The 22,339-nt window shown below is 47.3% G+C and overlaps 1 protein-coding gene across 1 annotated transcript in view; it reads right to left on the reverse strand.

Moving 5' to 3' along the window:
• PCGF2 (polycomb group ring finger 2) overlaps positions 1-22,339 on the reverse strand; it is a 186,333-nt gene that overhangs the window by 24,463 nt on the left and 139,531 nt on the right. Inside the window, exon 8 of the mRNA XM_086924322.1 lies at positions 7,538-7,636. Coding sequence (XP_086780448.1) covers positions 7,538-7,636 — 99 coding nt within the window. The remainder of the gene's footprint in view (positions 1-7,537; positions 7,637-22,339) is intronic.

Consider the following 22,339-nt stretch of genomic DNA (forward strand, 5'->3'; position numbering starts at 1 on the left):
ACCTCGCCGCCAAGACCTGGAACACCCTCCCTACCCACCTACGGCAGACCCAAGACCTATTCGCCTTCAGAAGATGCCTCAAGACCTGGCTCTTCGAGCAGTAGCGGCACCCCCTCCCCTCAGCGCCTTGAGACCCTCACGGGTAAGTGTAACGCTTTACAAGTACTCTGATTGATTGATTGACTGTATAGGTGTTGGCACAGAAGCTATGCTCACTGCTGTACAGGGGGGTACAGGAACAGAGTGCTTATGAACCTTGCATCGGACCAGGGAACCTCCACTATTGCGTCTTTTTTGAGCATGGAAGCGATTTCTTCCTCCACGATCTTTTCTTGATCTTCTGAGAGGACAAAGGGGGGGGGGGTAAGTGTGACTGGACGGGAATCTGTAAGAAATCTATCGTGAAACCCATGACGGTCTCTAAAACCATGGGTCTTGGGTAATTGAATCCCAAACATGATAAAACTGTTTTAGCCTGCCCCCTACTATGGGAGGGGTAGAAGAAGGAGTAGTACTTACTTGTAGAGTTGGAGGTGTTGGGAGTACCTCGACCTCTTGAGCCGCGGTTTCTCGGGCCTCTTCCTCTCTGGGGAAAGAAGGGTTGTCTAGGGGGGTAGAAGCCCCTGCCTGTTCCTCTGAAGGATGAATAGGGTCGTTGGTTGCCTCGGCCGGAAGAGCGACCCCTTCTACCGGCCTGGCCAAAAAGGTTGTTGTTGAACACCCGCCTCAGGTTACTTTGGGCTCTGTCGAGGGCGGTGAAGGTGGAAACGTATTTGCCAATTTCTTTGATAATGTCCTCTCCGAAGAGGAGGCCCCTGGGGTTCTGAGAGGGCTCTTTTTCGGCCATATCACCTAATTTAGGGTCAATCTTGTTCAAAATGGACCTTCTTCGTTCAATATTTAAGCTCGAGTTGGCATTACCAAGGAGGACGATGGCCCTCTGGCTCCATCCTCGGACGAGATCAGTATTTAAGGGTGTGGAGGAGAGGTGGGATTGCTCGGCCATATCGAGGATCCTAACAAGGGGTCCCAAGACGTCCAGGAGGCGGTCTTGGCAGCCTTTAAGGGCTCTTTCTAATCCTTTTCTGGGGTCTCGCCCTAATTTAAACAAGAATTTGATAAGACTAGGATCTAGGTTGGGGGTTTGACAAACCCTCTCATCGATGGTAGGTCTGGGGGATTCAGACCTCATAGTATTCCTGGTGTTTCTGTCTAAAAGGTTTCTCAACCAACGAGAAACGAATTTAGAAACATGATCCTGTGGGAACCATTTAGAACTGTTGGGGTGAGAGATGTTCAGGGGAGAGAACATCTCCTCTCCGACAGGATTGAGAATAATATTCTTAGAGGAGGGTTCCGGGTCAGGTTGGGAGTTAAAGTCATGGTGGACCTCATCCAGGTCGAAGACGAATTCGTCTGAAAGGTCTTTGGAGGCATTATCATCAAAAGAGGATGAGGAGGAGTCAAGACCAACATTCTTTCTTTTTTCGTTAGCACTATCCCAAAGTGTGTCGCGAGGGACACCATACACATTTGTGCCGCCATGGGCACCGATCAGGGTAGTGTCCCGAGGGACATCAGGTTCAAGTGGGGCGCGATGGCCACCCATCCAAAGCGAGGTGCTAAGACCTCCTGTACTGTGAGAGGCGCTAGGGCCCGCAGTGCTTTCGCAATGTTTGGTCTTTTTGGGTCTCTTACCGTGTAGGGGAGGATCCTGAGGATCACACGGTCTTTTGGAAAGCATAACTTCTTTAAGAGAAGACATCATACATGCTTTAATTTCCTGTTGAAGGAATTTTTTGAGGGAGTTGTCAAGGGGGGCCGGTGAACTAGCCGTGGCGTCGTCGGAATCCATGTCAGACATGGTGTAGTAGGGTCAGAAGAGGGTATTAGCAGGTAGAGTAAGCAACTTCTCCTCTTTATCTTTTCCTTCCTCTATCACCTTTTTTTTTTTTTTTTTTTTTTTTTTTAGGTTTGTAAGGGGAAAATCTATTTATAAGGGACGTGTAAATCTAATCAGGGGATATATCATAGGGTAAGAAAGGGGGGGTTTAAGCATGAAAGGGCAGTCAATGCGGTTTAACTACTGTTAATCCGGCTTTAGTATGGGTTAAAAGAGCCTAGCACTAGCGCAATGTGGAAGTCTCTCCGGCGGCTGGAGCAACTGGCAAAATTGCCGAGGAGTGCTCGAGCTCAGCCGCCGGGGAGAGGAAAGTCGCTTGGGAGGAAAGGCACGCAACGCGGGCGTTGCTAAGGTGCTTTCCTCTAAAGCGGGAGCGGCAAAATGGGTCCGTTCTCAAGCGCACTGCTCCGTGATGGAAGCGGAGATTGAGCGAGGTCGTTGAAGGGCAGAACACAACGGTAGAAAAGCAGCGCGGTCGCGCGTTTGGCAAGGGAAAAGAAAAAAGGGGGAACAACCATAAATTGGAAGTCATATGGGAGGGAGGGTGGGGTGGGGGAGGCCAACGCCACCTACAGATGAAAAGTGTGTTAAGGCACAGTGTTAGGAAATGAAAGAAACGGCATAAGGTCACTGATTATTGAGCAAAAAAACGGGCATAAACTCAGCACCAGGTTGGTGAGAAGGCAAAGGCTAATAAAACAGGCATAAACTCAGCACAACATCGGTGAGAAGGTAAAAGCTAATAAAAGCTGCACAATATATTAAAGTCAGAACGACACAATTACATAGAAATTAATAGTACAAGTCTAAGGCTAAAAATGAAGGAGAGCAAGAAGTAGTGACTTATCTGCTGGCGAGCCGCTTTTAAAAGAGGAGAAGTTGCTTACTCTACCTGCTAATACCCTCTTCTGACCCTACTACACCATGTCTGACATGGATTCCGACGACGCCACGGCTAGTTCACCGGCCCCCCTTGACAACTCCCTCAAAAAATTCCTTCAACAGGAAATTAAAGCATGTATGATGTCTTCTCTTAAAGAAGTTATGCTTTCCAAAAGACCGTGTGATCCTCAGGATCCTCCCCTACACAGTAAGAGACCCAAAAAGACCAAACATTGCGAAAGCACTGCGGGCCCTAGCGCCTCTCACAGTACAGGAGGTCTTAGCACCTCGCTTTGGATGGGTGGCCATCGCGCCCCACTTGAACCTGATGTCCCTCGGGACACTACCCTGATCGGTGCCCATGGCGGCACAAATGTGTATGGTGTCCCTCGCGACACACTTTGGGATAGTGCTAGGCGAGACCCCAGAAAAGGATTAGAAAGAGCCCTTAAAGGCTGCCAAGACCGCCTCCTGGACGTCTTGGGACCCCTTCTTAGGATCCTCGATATGGCCGAGCAATCCCACCTCTCCTCCACACCCTTAAATACTGAACTCGTCCGAGGATGGAGCCAGAGGGCCATCGTCCTCCTTGGTAATGCCAACTCGAGCTTAAATATTGAACGAAGAAGGTCCATTTTGAACAAGATTGACCCTAAATTAGGTGATATGGCCGAAAAAGAGCCCTCTCAGAACCCCAGGGGCCTCCTCTTCGGAGAGGACATTATCAAAGAAATTGGCAAATACGTTTCCACCTTCACCGCCCTCGACAGAGCCCAAAGTAACCTGAGGCGGGTGTTCAACAACAACCTTTTTGGCCAGGCCGGTAGAAGGGGTCGCTCTTCCGGCCGAGGCAACCAACGACCCTATTCATCCTTCAGAGGAACAGGCAGGGGCTTCTACCCCCCTAGACAACCCTTCTTTCCCCAGAGAGGAAGAGGCCCGAGAAACCGCGGCTCAAGAGGTCGAGGTACTCCCAACACCTCCAACTCTACAAGTAAGTACTACTCCTTCTTCTACCCCTCCCATAGTAGGGGGCAGGCTAAAACAGTTTTATCATGTTTGGGATTCAATTACCCAAGACCCATGGGTTTTAGAGACCGTCATGGGTTTCAAGATAGATTTCTTACAGATTCCCGTCCCGTCACACTTACCCCCCCCCTTTGTCCTCTCAGAAGATCAAGAAAAGATCGTGGAGGAAGAAATCGCTTCCATGCTCAAAAAAGACGCAATAGTGGAGGTTCCCTGGTCCGATGCAAGGTTCATAAGCACTCTGTTCCTCGTTCAAAAAAAGGACAAGGGTTGGAGACCCGTAATAAACCTTCGAGAAGTCAACAAATTTCTAGTTTATCGCCATTTCAAAATGGAGGGTATCCACCTCCTGAGGGATCTCCTTCTGGAAGGGGACTGGATGGCCAAGTTAGACCTGAAGGACGCTTACTTCACGATTCCCATGTACAAGGAACATCAACCCTTCCTTCAATTTGCTTGGAAGGAACATCTCTACCACTTCCAAGCTCTTCCCTTCGGCCTCTCTTCTGCCCCTTGGTGCTTTACCAAGATCATGAAGTGCGTCGTTACAATTCTAAGAGAGAGGGGTATCCGCCTCATCATTTACTTGGACGATATTCTTATCATGTCCCAATCCCGTTCAGACCTCCTAAGAGACCTAGAAACCTCCATGAACCTGATAGAGAGCCTTGGGTTCATCATCAACAGAGACAAATCCATACTCTCTCCCTGCAGAACTATAGAATTCCTCGGCTTCACTCTAGACACCACGAAATGTCTCCTCCTTCTTCCGGCCAAGAAGATTGCCAAGATCCGGAAGGAGATCAGATCTGTTCTGAAACAAGAGTCTTTAACTCTCCGCGAACTAGCCAGACTACTTGGGCTCCTTTCCTCGTCCATCCAGGCCATTTTTCCCGGCCCTCTGAACTACCGCGCACTTCAGAGAATAAAAAGGAAAGCCCTCAATTCAGGTCTGTGGTATGGGGACCTTGTCTCTCTAGATCCGGATGCGAGAACAGAGCTTTTTTGGTGGCTAGAGAACTTAGATGCCTGGAACGGCAAAGCTATCTTTGGCTCATCCCCGGATTTTGTCCTAGAATCAGACGCCAGTCTTCATGGCTGGGGTGCTCGTTTTGGAGACCAGGACACCGGTGGGGTTTGGACCCTATCGGAATCCTCCCGACACATAAATTTTCTGGAGTTGACGGCTGGCTTATACGCTCTTATGAGCTTCAAACACTCCATCCAAGGGAGGTCCGTTGTTCTGAAGATGGACAACGTCTCCGCTGTGGCCTATATCAATCGCCTTGGAGGGACGAGATCTGCGGATCTCTCCAACCTTGCCAGGAGACTTTGGATGTTCTGTCTGGAACACAAAATCTCCCTCAGGGCGGAATATCTCCCCGGGAAATCGAACATTTCAGCAGACTGGAATTCGAGATTCCTTATAGACTTCTCGGACTGGAAACTCGACGTGAACGTCTTCAATTCCCTCTCCCACTTTTGGGGTCCCATAGACGTGGATCTATTCGCCAGCAGGCTCACCTTCCAACTTCCCAACTACTTCAGTTGGATGCCAGACCCGGGCGCTCTTGCTGTGAACGCGTTTCTCCAACCCTGGTCCCACTTCCTGGGTTATGCCTTTCCTCCTTTCGCCATGATTCAGAGAGTCCTTCAGAAGGTCAGATTGGAGCAATGCTCCCTGATCCTGATAACTCCCTTTTGGCCGTCCCAAGCCTGGTTCCCGACAGCCCTGGAACTAGCATGCGACATTCCCTTTCTGATCCCAGCCTCTTCAGGCCTGGTCTCAAACGCAGACGGGGAAGATCACCGTCTTATTCTCGAGGGGAATTTGAACCTTCTTGCCTGGAAAGTGTCAGGCAATCTAACGAGCTGTCTGGACTTTCGTCAACAGCTCTCTCTCTCCTCGGAGAATCTTGGGCACCTGGGACACACCTTAGATACAACAGCATTTGGAAGAAATGGTTTCATTGGTGCCTGGAAAGGAGTCTGGATCCCGTGGAGACTCCTGTCGTGAATATCGTTAATTTTCTGGTCGAACAATTTGACAGAGGCGACCCTTTGGGATGTCAAGTGCATTTTAGACCTTTTTTGTTCCTGGCCAGATAATTCTTCCCTTAATAGAAAGTTTCTCTGCTTTAAGCTTGCTACACTCTTGTGCTTAATTTCCTGTAGGAGGGTTTCTGACATCAGAAGTTTAGACATTTCTAATAGATGTTATGATATGTTTGGTGTCAAGTTCGAATTACTTAGAAGAACCAAAACGATGTCAGATTTTATCTTTTATCCTCGTTTTGACACCTTACCTAAACTTTGTGTGGTTGCTTGCATGAAAGAATATGACGCTAGGATGTCTCTCCTGCGCCCCAATGGCGCAAATCAACTCTTAGTTTCCTTTGTGAAACCTTTCAAACCTGTTTCTTCCACCTCCATTGCTAGATGGGTTAAGTCTACCATGAAGCTCGCTGGTGTTGACCTCTCTAAGTTCCAAGCTCATTCTATCAGAGGAGCTATGGCCAGTAAGTCCTTCTGGTCACGTGGTAAGTTGGATGATATTCTGAAAGCTGCTGACTGGTCAAATGCTAATACCTTTGCTCGTCATTACTGTAAGCCTATCGAGCATATGTCTGAGGTGGTCCTTCGGGGCTACGAACATGCATAATGTAGCCTCCGGTCTTGTAATGAAATTGCGATTCTCCTATTAACATGACCAGAGAATCTGGATTTCATTTAAGACACGGAGGCTGACATTATCCCTCCCTCCTCCCTTTCACAACTTGAGGGGTGTCAACTTATTACATCTACATCTTTGATATATTGTATTTGTGCATGACTTCATGAATTGCTTCAATTGGTTTTAATCTTTGCTATAACCATGTGATGAATTTACTCTTCAGGCTCTTGGTTCTTACTCATTTCTTTCTTTCAGGCAACTCCGTTTAACCGGCTGGCCTTTGACTTGCTGAAGTTCCTCCCTTGATGTTTCATCTCATGAAGTTGTTTCCCGTTACCGGATCTCTCAGTTCCTTTTGAAGTTCTTCCTGCTGCGATTCTTTTAAAAGAGGCAGATCATCTCCTAGATACATCCTTTGTTATGACTCTAGAACTTTATCCTTTGTAATGTAGTGCGGCTGTGTGAGTTGCTATTAAAGGATAAATGCATAATGTCAGCCTCCGTGTCTTAAATGAAATCCAGATTCTCTGGTCATGTTAATAGGAGAATCGCAATTGACTGTATAGGTGTTGGCACAGAAGCTATGCTCACTGCTGTACAGGGGGGTACCAGGGCAGGCTTAGCATTCGTGGTGGAGGTCGAAGGGTTTGTATCAAAGCCACTGCCTGCTTTTGGGACTGAGAGTACAGGTATCCCACCATCTGCATGCCTCCCACCTTGAGTGTTTGCAGTGCATCACATGCTTAATTCGCCCTAATGTACTAAAAACCTGGGGTTAATTGGCATTGGCGGCATAATCGCCCACATTGAAGGGTTAGAGGCCAAGTAACTATAGTGTCCTAACACCCCTGCTGGAGGGTTAGAAGTCGACCAGTAGACGACTACTGGCCCTGCTGGAAGGTCACAAGTAAGGTAACAGAGGACTGCTACTTTTGTTGGAAGGCCACAGGTCTGGTAGCATCTTCTGCCCCTGCTGGAGGGTCACAGGTCAGGTACATGTCGAATGCCTTGTGCCCCCCACTTCACAGTTGAGTATAATCAGCACTGACCTTGTATTTATTGGGCACGTCCATCTTGTTACGCAGGAACTTGGCCAGGTGCATGATTGTCATGGCGGCCGGACAGCGAAGGAAGCGCACACTGTTCTTCTGCAGAAGGCACATGGAGAGACAGCATTAGACACCAGAAGATGTTGACATAGGAGTCTTGAGGCTAAACTTCACTTGGGAAACAGCCTTTACAACATGGCCATTCCCACACAATGCCATTATCATGCAATACCATTACCACTCATTCATTACAACCCATATGCCTTACCACGCAACATTTTACAGCAGATACAAACACACATATATATATACATATACACGCACACACACATGTGATCAAGGCCATCTGTCATGGACAGAATCAAGAGATATTAATACATTCATATCGTTTGGCACCGCAACAGTTGGAGTCTGTGCCCGCTTCTTATGAAGTTTGGTAAAGTTGAGAGTTTTGTTTGATGATATATATATATATATCACATCCACTTTCAATCCTTGATAAAAGAAAGCGCTGCACTCTAGTCTCCGATGGTATAATTCACTTCTTTTAGTTTAAGTAGTAAACACCTATATGTTTCAACTCCTCCGAGTCTCTCTCACGGTCAGTGAGTCCCTCTACTATGGCCGTCTTGCTCTTAATGGTGCATTCTGGGAAATTTTGTTTACTCTGATTTAAATACAGAAAGACAGTTTTGATTGGTGCTAACAAAATTATATATATATATGCATATTTCAAATACAATACAATACAATACAAGACTGCTGCTGGTCACATGGTTTTGAGCTGCATTGTTACTGGTGGTAGTTTGTTCCTATATATTGTTTTATGCTTTTCGTTTGCTATATCTATCACAGGTTAGCTCACATCCTAGTGTGAAGTTAATTCTTGGTAAGGATGAGTGTCACTTAAGGACACAGAGTTGTTATGTCTGCCAACTCTCTTTCTGGAAAGCTGAGTGCCTCATATTCGAGCCATTCTGTTTGTGAAGTCACAAGATGTCTCATGTTCATATGTGTATATATCTTTTTTTTCTATTACCTACTGGTGATCGCCATTAGTTAGTTATAGTTAGGACCATGTTTCCATAGGAAAAGATTTTTTGACTTGCCTATATCTTTGGCGTCATTTATTGAATCTTCACAAAATGTTCCCAAAAACAGTGGGCCGCGAGTATGGTTGAGCATGGAAAGTTTCAGTGATCCACCCAGTGGGGCCTGATAAAAGGAGGGGGTAGTGTCATAAAAAGTGCTTTTCCCACGTTAATGCCCATAGGAGTTTTAAACACGACCACAGCCCGAACCGCTAGACAGAACTACACCAAATTTGTCAGAAAGGTAGATGTGGTTACGCGCACGCTTTCACTTATTTGGTGTAAATCCGTTCAGTAATCGTTGAGAAATTAAAGGAAATCAAAATGTGTATTTCTTTGGCCGTGATGACTTGGGAATAATGATGAGCTCGTGCAGAGCTCTGATTGGCGGCCAACACTTCAACCAAGAAGTGGTGGCAGGCATCTTGGGACTCGGCTTAAAAAAAGTTTTAAAAAAAGAGAAAGGGTGGCAGGGTAATTTGAGATGTCATTAGTGATGTCACTGACCATGTCATGAGTGATGTAATATGTGAGGTCATAAGCAGTGCATTGTAAAGGTGCGAATTATAGTTAGTTCAGCTAACTAGAACTGCTGAACTTTTCTGGTTTCGTACAAGTGAAATATCAGCCTAACTAGAACGTCCCTGTAACCTTTGTTTTTTTCACTGAATTTCTAAGGTTTTTTCAATTCTGTTTCCTAGCTATAGCACACCCCTGTAACGTTTGGTTTTTTTCAGTGAATTTCTAAGGTTTTTCAAATTCTATTTCCCAACTACAACGTCCATTTAACCTATGATTTTATTCAATTTTTGAGGTTTTAAAATTGTATTTTCTATATAAAATGTCTCTATAAGGGGTATTTATTATAAGCTCGTATTTTTTTCAGTGGATTAATAAACTTTTTTAATATTTGCGACGATGTCGCAATCCCCGTGAACACGTCACAAAAACAAAAAACAAAAGTAGACATTCAATGACCACCAACACATCCAAAAATAATATGTAAAAAATCAATTCTGAACATTGCCCTACACATATTACTATCTACATACTTCTTTCAAAGCATGTTTAAACTAATTGTTCTACTAAGTTTCTTTAAAAACCATCTTTCAGACCTATTTTTCGTTTTTGCAGTTATTCAAGACGTCGTAATGATGTTGTTAACCGCAATGATCACTCCGTTTACATAAAGTGAAAACACATATACCCACACATATTACATGATTTTACACACTAGCAGTTTATTACTGTACACTTCAAACTCATGTTCTTCTAGTGTATTTCTAAAACAACCATTTCGAAAAACAATTTTCAGTTTTCGCTATGACCAGAGACCGCGATGACGTCGGTAATCGCAAGCCTCAAGGTTACGTCGCAAAAGCCTAAAACAAAAGAAAACATTCAATGGCCACCAACACATCCAAAAATAATATATATGAAAATCCATTCTGAACATTGCACTATTTTCTGTTTTCGTGGTTATTTGGGACGTCACAGTGATGTTATTAACCGTGATGATTGTGCCTTTTCCATAAAGTCTAAAATACATATATACACACATACTATTGACAGTATTTTACACACTGGGGGTTTCTTTCAGTATTCTCTAAACTCATGATTTTCTAGAGTTTCTATAAAAACCCTCTCTAAAACCGATTTTATATTTTAGCAGTTATTCAGGAGATTGAAATACCCACAAGTGGCTAAAATGAAAAACAAAAGCAGGAATTCAATAGCCACCACTACATAAAAAAATTATAACTATATAATTATTTCTAACCATCACAGTAGATATTTCACTATCTAAATAATTCTAAAAACATTGACCAGAATCTTAATAGCTCTATAACAATGCGTATTAATGATTCACTTATATTTTGTAAAATATTTCCACCAATATTCGAGACGACGTTGATAGTCGCGATGTCCCCGCGACGGTACATGGTGAAAGCGCTGACAGTCACGTCACGAATATCGCACTTGATTAAAAAAATCTATTTTGGACACATAAATTGTGTCACTAACACCCCCATTTCATAACCATGGGGTCAGAGTGGCTCCATTCTGACCCCTTATGTGGGCTTTCACACAAATTTTCTACCGCGGGAGCCGTTCCCGATAGAGTAAAATGGCGGCTGCAACTTTCTGTTCAGGTTGCGTCCAGCCAATCAGAGCATTCCCGTTGGCGCCTGCCTTTGCAATCCATTCCGAAACCTTAGCGAAACATCTGCGTCCAGAGATATAGCTATAAATTTAAACTTACATTTCTCAACATGTGCTGATTGGATTTACACCAAATAAGCAAAAGGCCCTTGCTTGAATCGATATCTACCTCCCTGCCAAATTTGGTGTAAGTCTATTAAGCGGTTCCGGCTGTAGGTGTGGCTAAAGTTTCTGATGGGAATTAACATTACAAACGCAACCTTATTTTGCCTCCCAAATTCTTGGTCCCCACTGCACGGATCACCCCCGACATTTACATAACAATATAACCCACCTCGACACTTTTGAGGAAAATTTCATGAAGATTGGTCAGACGACGCCAAAGTTATAGCGAAGTCAAAAAATGCTTTTTCTATGGAAACATGGTTTTAACTATAACTACTTACTGGCGACCACCAGTAGGTGATAGATATAGATATAGATATATATATGTATATTTGGGCAAGGGCATTTTTAGGGGTTAAGGGTGGGTGAGTGCATTGGAAAGGTGGGGTATTTTTAGGGTTCAGGTTAGGTGAAGGTATTTGGGAGACAAGGGTATTTTAAGGGTTTAGGATGGGTAAGGGTATTCAGATGACAAGAGTATTTTTAGTGTTTAGGCTGGATAGGGGTATTTGGTTGAGAAGGGTATTTTTAGGGTTTAGGGTGGATAAGGGTATTTTGGGTGGCAAGGGTATGTTTAGGGATTGGGGACAATAAGGTATATATATATATATATATATATATATATATATATACACACACACACACACATATATATGTAGGTATATATATATATATATATATATATATATACACACACATATAAATATATATACGCATAAGTATTTCACTAGTGCTTCTCATGTGGGGCGGTGTGTATCTTCTCTGGCAGTGCAGCCGGTCAATATTTCACCAAGTACCTCTCCAACACAGAGATTCACGAAGAACGCACTTGCTCGGGATAAGTGAATACATTATTTATTCAGTGCAAAAAGGCAATAGCCATGCCCAATATACATAGCTTTATATCTACCTGCAAAATACTTACATTTTCTTCTTCTTCTTCTGAAACTTAACGGTGACAAAACCGAGGTGATTATATTGGGCAAGCAGAAACATCTCTGGGGCCCCCAACATTGGCCCCCGGAAATGGGCCCGCTTTCCAAACCAGTCACGCAGGTGCGCAATCTGGGTTTCATCTTGGATGATTCACTCTCCATGCAGCAACAAGTGGTTAGAGTGGCTGCCACCTGTTTTACTATTCTCAGGTGGCTCAGAAAGATTCTCTGGATGCTTCCTGCTCCTGCCAGGCGCACTGTGGTCCAGGCACTTGTCACCTCTCGCCTGGACTATGGTAACGTGCTTTACCTGGGTGGAAATCAGGAGATTTACAGGAAGCTCCAGCTTGTTCAAAATTTGGCGGTCCGCCTCCTATGCAATGTTCCCAAGAGATCTTCTATATCTCCTTTTCTTCGGGACCTGCACTGGCTCCGCTCGGACTGTCGTATAAAATTCAAGGCCCTCTGTCTCATGTTCCGGATTAAGCATGGTTCTGCTCCCGCTTATCTTCAGTCTTTTGTTCACCCTTATGTGCCCTCAGGTTCACTCAGATCCTCTTTGCAGGGTAATTATCTTATTCCAAGATTTCGTCTGGATAAGATGGGAGGCCGCTCATTCTCCCATCTCGCTCCCAGACTTTGGAATTCCCTTCCTGTTTCCTTGAAATCTGAATCTTCCTTTATGAAGTTTCGCAAAGATCTCAAGACATGGCTCTTTTCTCAATAGTAGCTTCGTATTTGCTTGACTGTCCTGGCGCTGGGAGACACCATGGTGGGTAGCTGTTGCGCCTTACAAATTCAATTACAAATACAAATTTTTATTGTTAAGGCATGCCTGGTAAAGGCGTACATGTGGTTAAGTTCTGTATGGGAAAGGCACGAGTTGTAAAGGCATATGTGCTGTTAAGGACGCGTGGGAAAGATATGCATTGTAAGGGCATGCGTGGTTCTGTCATACATCCACTTCACTCATCAGCAGGCAGGACATCCCAAGGGTCTTGTTCTTATTTCTAGATGGGTCATCGAGACGAACATCGGGGCACCACCCTAATGCAGCCTGAACTACTAATCTCTACACTTGAAATGGGGCTTTTGAACCCTAAAATGAAATGTTTTATATATATATATATATTTTTTTTAAATTTGTTTTTATTGTTGCATTCATATAATCACATTTGCAGACGCATATATTTGTCGGTGCAGCGTCAACATTCGGCTACAACCAACCGCTAGCGCAACTTTTATTTTTATTTATATAACTGTCAACTGAAAAGGTCACTGATTGGATATTTGGCACTGATCAATCTAAACATTACCATATTAGTTAGAAGCAGTATGGCGATGAAGCCTTTGTATTCTACGGCACGTGCGCTCCGTATCTCAGCCAGGAGAGCACGGAAAATCCTGGGGCCTTCCCTGCCTTTGCACTGTCCCACCTCCCACCCTACCCCTACTCCAATGTTTTATATTTTTTAAACAGATTTTTAGGGTACGAGATTTTTTTTTCCTTCATAAAAGGTACGGTTATTTTCAACACAAACACTTGCACAGGCTCATTCTCTCCCCGTGGACCTGCAATGGCTTTAGTCTCCCAATTGACCCTTTTAAACATTGGGTTTGCCAGCCCCACATGTTCAGGAGAAGCCTTGCTTTTGCCACCCCAGGTTTGCGTTCTGATTCTTTCCACCGCATGTATACCAGTGATCACTTGAAGTTTCATATTCAGAAAAGATGCTGAGTCAGGTGTTGGGAGTACCAGTGATGGGGTTCTGCCTTTGGGACGCTGAGAGCGCTGCCTGCTTGCCTCTTAGCCTTCTTCCCTGCTTGCAGCGCCAGCTTTAATCTCCCAGCCTCGCGGCCCCCGCTTCGCGGGAGCCGCTCGAAGGCAAGACTTTTTGCTGACTAACTTGCCCAAGGTCACCTGGTAGTGCACAGGAGCACCAACGCGATTCCACGGAGTTAACACCAACCCTTCAGCTCAAAGCGGGACTGCGAGGACCAGCGTGCAGCGCGGCGCTGATCGGCCGCAGCTGGTCCTCTTCCCGCCCCCTCCACCGATAAAGACCTAGCGGTGTGTGAGCAGTGTGGGTTCTGCCTTTGGGACGCTGAGAGCGCTGCCTGCTGCCTGCTTGCCTCTTAGCCTTTTTCCCTGCTTCCAGCGCCAGCTTTAATCTCCCAGCCTCGCGGCCCCCGCTTCGCGGGAGCCGCTCGAAGGCAAGACTTTTTGCTGACTAACTTGCCCAAGGTCACCTGGTAGTGCACAGGAGCACCAACGCGATTCCACGGAGTTAACACCAACCCTTCAGCTCGAGGCGGGACTGCGAGGACCAGCGTGCAGCGCGGCGCTGATCGGCCGCAGCTGGTCCTCTTCCCGTCCCCTCCACCGATAAAGACCTAGCGGTGTGTGAGCAGTGTGGGTTCTGCCTTTGGGACGCTGAGAGCGCTGCCTGCTTGCCTCTTAGCCTTCTTCCCTGCTTCCAGCGCCAGCTTTAATCTCCCAGCCTCGCGGCCCCCGCTTCGCGGGCGCCGCTCGAAGGCAAGACTTTTTGCTGACTAACTTGCCCAAGGCCACCTGGTAGTGCACAGGAGCACCAACGCGATTCCACGGAGTTAACACCAACCCTTCAGCTCGAGGCGGGACTGCGAGGACCAGCGTGCAGCGCGGCGCTGATCGGCCGCAGCTGGTCCTCTTCCCGCCCCCTCCACCGATAAAGACCTAGCGGTGTGTGAGCAGTGTGGGTTCTGCCTTTGGGACGCTGAGAGCGCTGCCTGCTGCCTGCTTGCCTCTTAGCCTTCTTCCCTGCTTCCAGCGCCAGCTTTAATCTCCCAGCCTCGCGGCCCCCGCTTCGCGGGTGCCGCTCGAAGGCAAGACTTTTTGCTGACTAACTTGCCCAAGGTCACCTGGTAGTGCACAGGAGCACCAACGCGATTCCACGGAGTTAACACCAACCCTTCAGCTCGAGGCGGGACTGCGAGGACCAGCGTGCAGCGCGGCGCTGATCGGCCGCAGCTGGTCCTCTTCCCGCCCCCTCCACCGATAAAGACCTAGCGGTGTGTGAGCAGTGTGGGTTCTGCCTTTGGGACGCTGAGAGCGCTGCCTGCTGCCTGCTTGCCTCTTAGCCTTCTTCCCTGCTTCCAGCGCCAGCTTTAATCTCCCAGCCTCGCGGCCCCCGCTTCGCGGGAGCCGCTCGAAGGCAAGACTTTTTGCTGACTAACTTGCCCAAGGTCACCTGGTAGTGCACAGGAGCACCAACGCGATTCCACGGAGTTAACACCAACCCTTCAGCTTGAGGCGGGACTGCGAGGACCAGCGTGCAGCGCGGCGCTGATCGGCCGCAGCTGGTCCTCTTCCCGCCCCCTCCACCGATAAAGACCTAGCGGTGTGTGAGCAGTGTGGGTTCTGCCTTTGGGACGCTGAGAGCGCTGCCTGCTGCCTGCTTGCCTCTTAGCCTTCTTCCCTGCTTCCAGCGCCAGCTTTAATCTCCCAGCCTCGCGGCCCCCGCTTCGCGGGAGCCGCTCGAAGGCAAGACTTTTTGCTGACTAACTTGCCCAAGGTCACCTGGTAGTGCACAGGAGCACCAACGCGATTCCACGGAGTTAACACCAACCCTTCAGCTCGAGGCGGGACTGCGAGGACCAGCGTGCAGCGCGGCGCTGATCGGCCGCAGCTGGTCCTCTTCCCGCCCCCTCCACCGATAAAGACCTAGCGGTGTGTGAGCAGTGTGGGTTCTGCCTTTGGGACGCTGAGAGCGCTGCCTGCTGCCTGCTTGCCTCTTAGCCTTCTTCCCTGCTTCCAGCGCCAGCTTTAATCTCCCAGCCTCGCGGCCCCCGCTTCGCGGGTGCCGCTCGAAGGCAAGACTTTTTGCTGACTAACTTGCCCAAGGTCACCTGGTAGTGCACAGGAGCACCAACGCGATTCCACGGAGTTAACACCAACCCTTCAGCTCGAGGCGGGACTGCGAGGACCAGCGTGCAGCGCGGCGCTGATCGGCCGCAGCTGGTCCTCTTCCCGCCCCCTCCACCGATAAAGACCTAGCGGTGTGTGAGCAGTGTGGGTTCTGCCTTTGGGACGCTGAGAGCGCTGCCTGCTGCCTGCTTGCCTCTTAGCCTTCTTCCCTGCTTCCAGCGCCAGCTTTAATCTCCCAGCCTCGCGGCCCCCGCTTCGCGGGAGCCGCTCGAAGGCAAGACTTTTTGCTGACTAACTTGCCCAAGGTCACCTGGTAGTGCACAGGAGCACCAACGCGATTCCACGGAGTTAACACCAACCCTTCAGCTCGAGGCGGGACTGCGAGGACCAGCGTGCAGCGCGGCGCTGATTGGCCGCAGCTGGTCCTCTTCCCGCCCCCTCTACCTTACTTGCTCCTCCTATAAACTTCGTGCAGACTAACGCGCACGCGGGACGCGCGCGGGGCAACGGCCGGGGCGAAGACCGGGCAAAGAGCGGGCCGTTTAAGGCCGTTCAAGGACGGCAGAGGACGGCCCAGGCCCTGAATCCCTGTCTTATCGCCCTGAAATCACTATCCAGGTAGGCCGATCGCCACTTATTCTTTATTGAGGCCATAGCCATTCGATATCTGGCATAGCCTTATCAACATCAACCATGCGGCACAAAACAAGAAGCTGTACCAAAAAAGCCACGGAGGTAGCACAAGTGACTGGCCCTATTGACCTTTTCATCTCAAGGGTAAATGAGACAATCGACAAGAGTATTGTACTCCTAGAGAAAAGAGTCTCCCTGGACCTCATGAATGCCAAACGCTCCTCCCTGGGCTCACTTGCAAATGTCAATTCACCCTCCTTGCAAGCCACGAATAATTGTTCCTTGCCTTTGCCCTTGACCACTATGGGCACTGTTACAGTACCGAGTGCCGTCGACTTGTCAGTTACCTGCTCAGAGTCAGACCCGTCCTTTGTGGATCTGGAGGCGACCCCAGACTTGGAAGCCTGTCGGACACCTAAGGAGACGGAGCCGGGCCTGGATGGGCTAACTGCCAAGTCGACCCCTTTCGTGCCCAGTGATTCCAGGAGAAAGGCTACTTTTATCCCCACAAAAGTAGTGAATAAGCCCAAAACCAAGGAGCCTAAACCTAAGGAGAAGACCAAAGCCAAAGTTAGCAATCACAATTTGGTATCACCTACTCCGCACACAGCGCCTGGCATTCCATGCTGGGTCGAAAACATGGTCACGGATCTCAAACATGATCTTGAAGCCACAATAGCGGCCCAAATCAAACCCTTGATTTCTAAACTTGATAGATTAACATCGCTCATTAATACTAAATGGCCCAATAAGATTAATGAGCTTGGGCCTGTTCAGCAACAAGGGCACAGAGAATTACCATCCAATCCCCAACCTCCAGCTAAGGTCACTAAGTCCACAACCGATAAGGTCAAAATTTTTCCATCCACCAAGGACCAACCTGCTTCTCATTCTCCCCATTCAGGGAACATTTTTGCTGAACCGCCACTTATCTCCACTACAAAAGCAGTAACTAATCCTTCATCCGTGCAGCAACTAGCTGCTGGTACTAAACCTACCACGTCCCAAGCCACGGATTCCAAAGGGAAACCTACGAATACCCCAGCCTCTCACTCTACCAATAACTCTGAAGCCCCTAAGTCAAGGCAGGCCCGTTATAAATCTATTAGCCTGCCACCAGAAGGCTCTCCTTTTGTGGTTGTGTTGACTGCTGTCCCCCCACTGAAGGAAGGAGCTAAAGAGACCTATGTAGAGTTAAGAAATAAATGCGCCCAGTGGCTCCAACTACACAGACCACTACCTAGTGGGATGAGTGGGGAAATCCTTACTGTGCGTAGAGGGGATTGGGTTGGTAGGAGTAAGAAAACAATATCAGGGGATGTAATTACTGTTAACTTTAGGGATGTGGGGGCTGCGACCTTCATCTGTAATGCACCTAACAGCGGTCCTGCGACCCAAATCAAACCACTCCCCTTGTCTTACTTCCTTCCCAACTCGACAAGACCCAACTTCCACCGGCCAATTATTCCAAGTAATCAAGGGCCTGTACGTCCCCCTCAATATGCCCCTAACCACTGGCAGCAGCAGCCTAATTTTCCATCTCTTGTCCCGCACCATGTTGGCCCACAGTGGCAACAACCTTCCCACCCCTTACAACCTTTTTTCCAACCTGCCCAGCAGTGGCAACAGCACCCCCAGCCACCATTCTCTGTTAATCATCAATGGCAGCAGCCATGGCAGGATCCGTCTTCGTCCTTGTCCTTCAACCCCTGCTATACACAGTTTGCCCATCCAAACAGGTACTGTGTATTGGATGAGGTTGATTGACTTTCCCTCAAGGGAGGTTTAGATACTAACCTCCCTTGTGCTAATATCACTACGAATGATGCAGTACAGGGTACATCTCTCCCTATAAACTTAGAGGTGCTATCATCTACATTAATTAGGGACAGAGCAGATTCATCTAACCCCCAATGTACTGTGATCCCAGACGGAAACTCAGCACATGGCGAGTTAAAAATCCTCAGTTGGAACCTTGCTGGGATCTTAAGGAAACTAGGCCTCCCGGAGTGGAATGCCCTGGTTGATGCCCACAAAATCTGTATATTTCAAGAGACATGGGCCACTGAACCACTGCATCGGGTTGGGTTTGTCACTTTTTTCTCACCAGCAGTAAAACCCAAGGCAGGGAAGGGGCGGCCATCGGGGGGGCTTATCATTTGGATAAGCATCCTGCTCAACTGCAGGATAATTACTAAGAAGACAGGAACACCGGATATTCTTGGTATCTCCCTTTTGGGCCTACGGGGAAGTATAACTGTTGACCTCTATAATGTCTATATCAGGGGAACAAAAAATGGGTGTATCTCACCCACAATGATGGAGCTTGAGGCCCAGCTAGGAGAGCAGAGTGGACCTGGACATATCCTAGTAGCAGGGGATTTTAATTGTACATATGAACCACTCCCCCTAGAAGGAATACCAGACATAGGAGAAGAGGATAGTAGATGGGGAATCCCTACCCTCTCTATCCCACCCATCAAGCGCTGGACCCGCAGTGCAATCCATTTAAACGCACTCACTTTGGAGTTTGGATTAAGAGCTGCCAATGGCCGCACTCGATCAGACCTGCTGGGTGCTCCCACATTTAACAGAGTTGGTCACTGTACACGGATTGACTATATTCTGCTAGATAGGGGCCTCTGGAGCCATGTTAACGACATGGTTGTCACCAATACCATAGAGAGCGACCATAACCCACTCTCCTTATCCTTAAAAAATCCTTGGCCCATTGAAGTATTGCCGGTCCCATCAAACCGCCCACAGGGGATTACTGTTTCTACTTGTGGCAGGCGTCTAAAGTGGAGCAAGTTTATGTGTAACACCGACAAACTATCCACCATAGACGAAGTGGTTAAGGCCACGCAAGCCGAAATTGGCTCCATTGATCTAACTAAAGCAGCAGACAATGCCACCGCTACTTTTGAAGCTGCCGTAAAAATCATAGGGGACCTCTTCTGGGTACAGTTGCCCCCAGGGAAGGAGAAATCTTTATCTAAACCTAAAGGTAAACATGATTGGTACTCGGCAACATGCAGGAAGGCCAAATCTCGCCTAATAGAGGCAGTTAAAGGGAAGTCCCCCCCATTAATTCAAATTGCCAGACGAGATCATAAAAAGGCCCTACAGGTAGCTAAACGGGAGTGGGAGGATGCCTACTGGCTAACCCTTAAGGAAGCCAGTATGAAAAAAGACTCTAAATCCTTCTGGGACGCCATAAGGGCACGAAACAGACCGGATAGTGACCTTGTAACCTGCAACATTCCGGGGCAGGTATGGGAGGCTCACTTTTCCAAACTTTACTCCTGCCATAATGGCCTGAATGAAAGAGGGTCTGTCCAATCCTCTCCCTATACTAATTACATTCTTCTCCCTAGCGATCCTGACTTTACATTGAAGGAAGTAGAATATGCTATTAACTCCATCATTCCACAAAAAGCTGCAGGACCAGATGGCATCCCCGGGGACTTGCTAAAATCTGATAGTGTTAAATGGGGCAAACTAATCCACTCCCTCCTTCTTGCCATCTGTAGGGGCGCCCCCATTCCCGAGCCATGGAAGGGGGCGGAGGTGGTTCCCATCCACAAGAAAGGCCCAAGGGATGATCCGTCCAATTATAGGCCGATTAGCTTGCTAGATGTAAGCCAAAAAGTTATCGGTAAAGTTATTTTACTCAGGATCCTCAATTGGGTGGATGAAAATAAAATACTTACCGATTTTCAGGCCGGTTTTAGAGTAGGCACTGGAACGATAGAGCAGGCCTTTAGGCTTATGATGATTTACTGGAAGGTGGTAGTGATAGGCAAGGGCAGTCTTTATCTCGCATTCATTGATTTAAAGACTGCCTTTGACCTTGTTCCCAGGGATCTGCTATGGGAGGTCCTGGCCAACATGGGGCTCCCACGGTATTTATTATCCTTACTAGTCAGGCTCCACCAGGACAGCTTTGCCCAAATTAGGTGGGGTTCTGGAGGGGAGAAAACGGGCTGTATTCCGGTCGAGAGAGGGGTCCGCCAGGGTTGTGTTCTGGCTCCCACCCTTTTTTCTTTGTACATCAATGGGGTGGTTGAGCACTTACTTAAATTTCCATCTGATGAACCATCCCTGGCGGGGGTCCGTATACCGACCCTCCTCTTCGCGGACGACACGCTCCTAATCTCTAAAACTCCCATGGGATTACAGAAACTCTTAGATAATTTCCAATCATTTTGTACCGATCGGGGCCTGGTTATAAATACCAACAAAACAAAATACCTCGTCCTTAATCCCCCTAAACAGCAAGTGCGTCCCCCTATTTTAAACACCGAGCCCCTGGAAAGGGTAAAAGTATTTGATTACTTAGGGATACGCATTTCAGACAAAATGAATTGGACTCCCCATCTAGACAAGATGCTGCTGAATCATAAAAGGATCACAGGTGCCCTACTGAGGGAGCAACGTTCCAGTTTGTTCAAACCAATAGGAACAGTCCTTGAGATCTACGCTGCCAAAGGTGTCAGCTCTGCCCTTTATGGAGCTGAACTTTGGGGCTCTGCATCTACCGAAGCTCTACAAAAATCTGAGAACAATTTCTGTAGACAAATAATGTCCCTCCCACAAAGCACCCCACTTTTGCCTTTATTTATGGACCTTGGCTGTTCCCAGATTGGCGAAATCGCAAAATTTCGTCCTCTCTTATTATGGGCCCGTATTTGGCGGGTAGAGGAACTTCGTGCTTACGCCAGAGGTCTGGAAGAAATAATGGCGTCACCACATTGGGCCAGAGTCAAATGGCTAAAAGATATGAAAACTTCATTGTCGAACTTGGGCCTATCGGATTCCTGGTCAAGCAGAACCTCCCCTCCAAAACAAATACTTAAAAACCTTTATCGGGATTGGATTTGCTCTCAAAGACATTCCAGCACATCCATTGGCAGGCTTACAGAGGATTTTTTGTTGTTTAAAGACTGTCCTAAGCGAGAACCCTACCTGGACATAATCGGGAAACCATTTGCCCGGTCTTTGTATTTTAGATTCAGAACGGGTACTTTGCCACTGAATACCTTCACCAAAACATGGAAATCCTGCACAGACAAAACTGACTTGTGTCCATCATGTTTAGCCCACCCAGAGACACTAGCCCATTTCTTATTTGTCTGCAATGAATATGCTAACCCAAGAAGGGTGTGGCTGAAGAATTTGTGCCGACAGCTGGGAACCAGGAGCCATGATGTGGCAATTAGGATTCTTGTTTCGGATAGCTATGTACCCTATGCCTGTGCCCTAGCTAAATTTTTATTCTGGGCCTGGGCTATTCGAGCCAGAAAGCTTAAATACTCTGTTTAATCTCTTTTTAAACGTTATTTATTATTGTAAAAATCACACTTTTTGCTACTAACTGGATATGTGTTACTACTTTTATAACTTGCTTTTATGATAATGAAATTTTATCGAAATAAAGCTTTTTGACTTTGACTTTGACTTACCAGTGATGACATTGCGCGCCCAGTAGTAGCCTGGTCCAATTCACCTGGTATTAGAACTATGTCCTGTGAGGCCTATAAATAGGATTAGCGACTGTTTTCTATACTGTCTGGGAGGAATAAAATCGATGTTTCTTGGTTTTAATCCTCCTGTTGCTGTCTAGCTCGCACTTTATCAATAGAAATCTGCACACAGAAAGATTATTTCCAGAAATTCTTGTAAGCAACAAAGGGCTCTTCTGTGGCCTTCGCCTCAAACGCCATGATGATTATCAATTATATATTTTTATATAGCGGTCCATGCCGCACTTCTACAGTTTGTCTTCTGTGTACATTGTGTGAAGATTAACAGCGCTGGGACACCGCGACAAGTGCACATCAAGCGGGTACCTAAAGGTGGGCTAATAAGGGAGTGGAGCAAGGGCGTAATGTAGGGCACGGCGGAG

This window comes from Lissotriton vulgaris, chromosome 5, assembly GCF_964263255.1.
Source record: "Lissotriton vulgaris chromosome 5, aLisVul1.2, whole genome shotgun sequence".
In the NCBI taxonomy this organism is placed as follows: Eukaryota; Metazoa; Chordata; class Amphibia; order Caudata; family Salamandridae; genus Lissotriton; species Lissotriton vulgaris.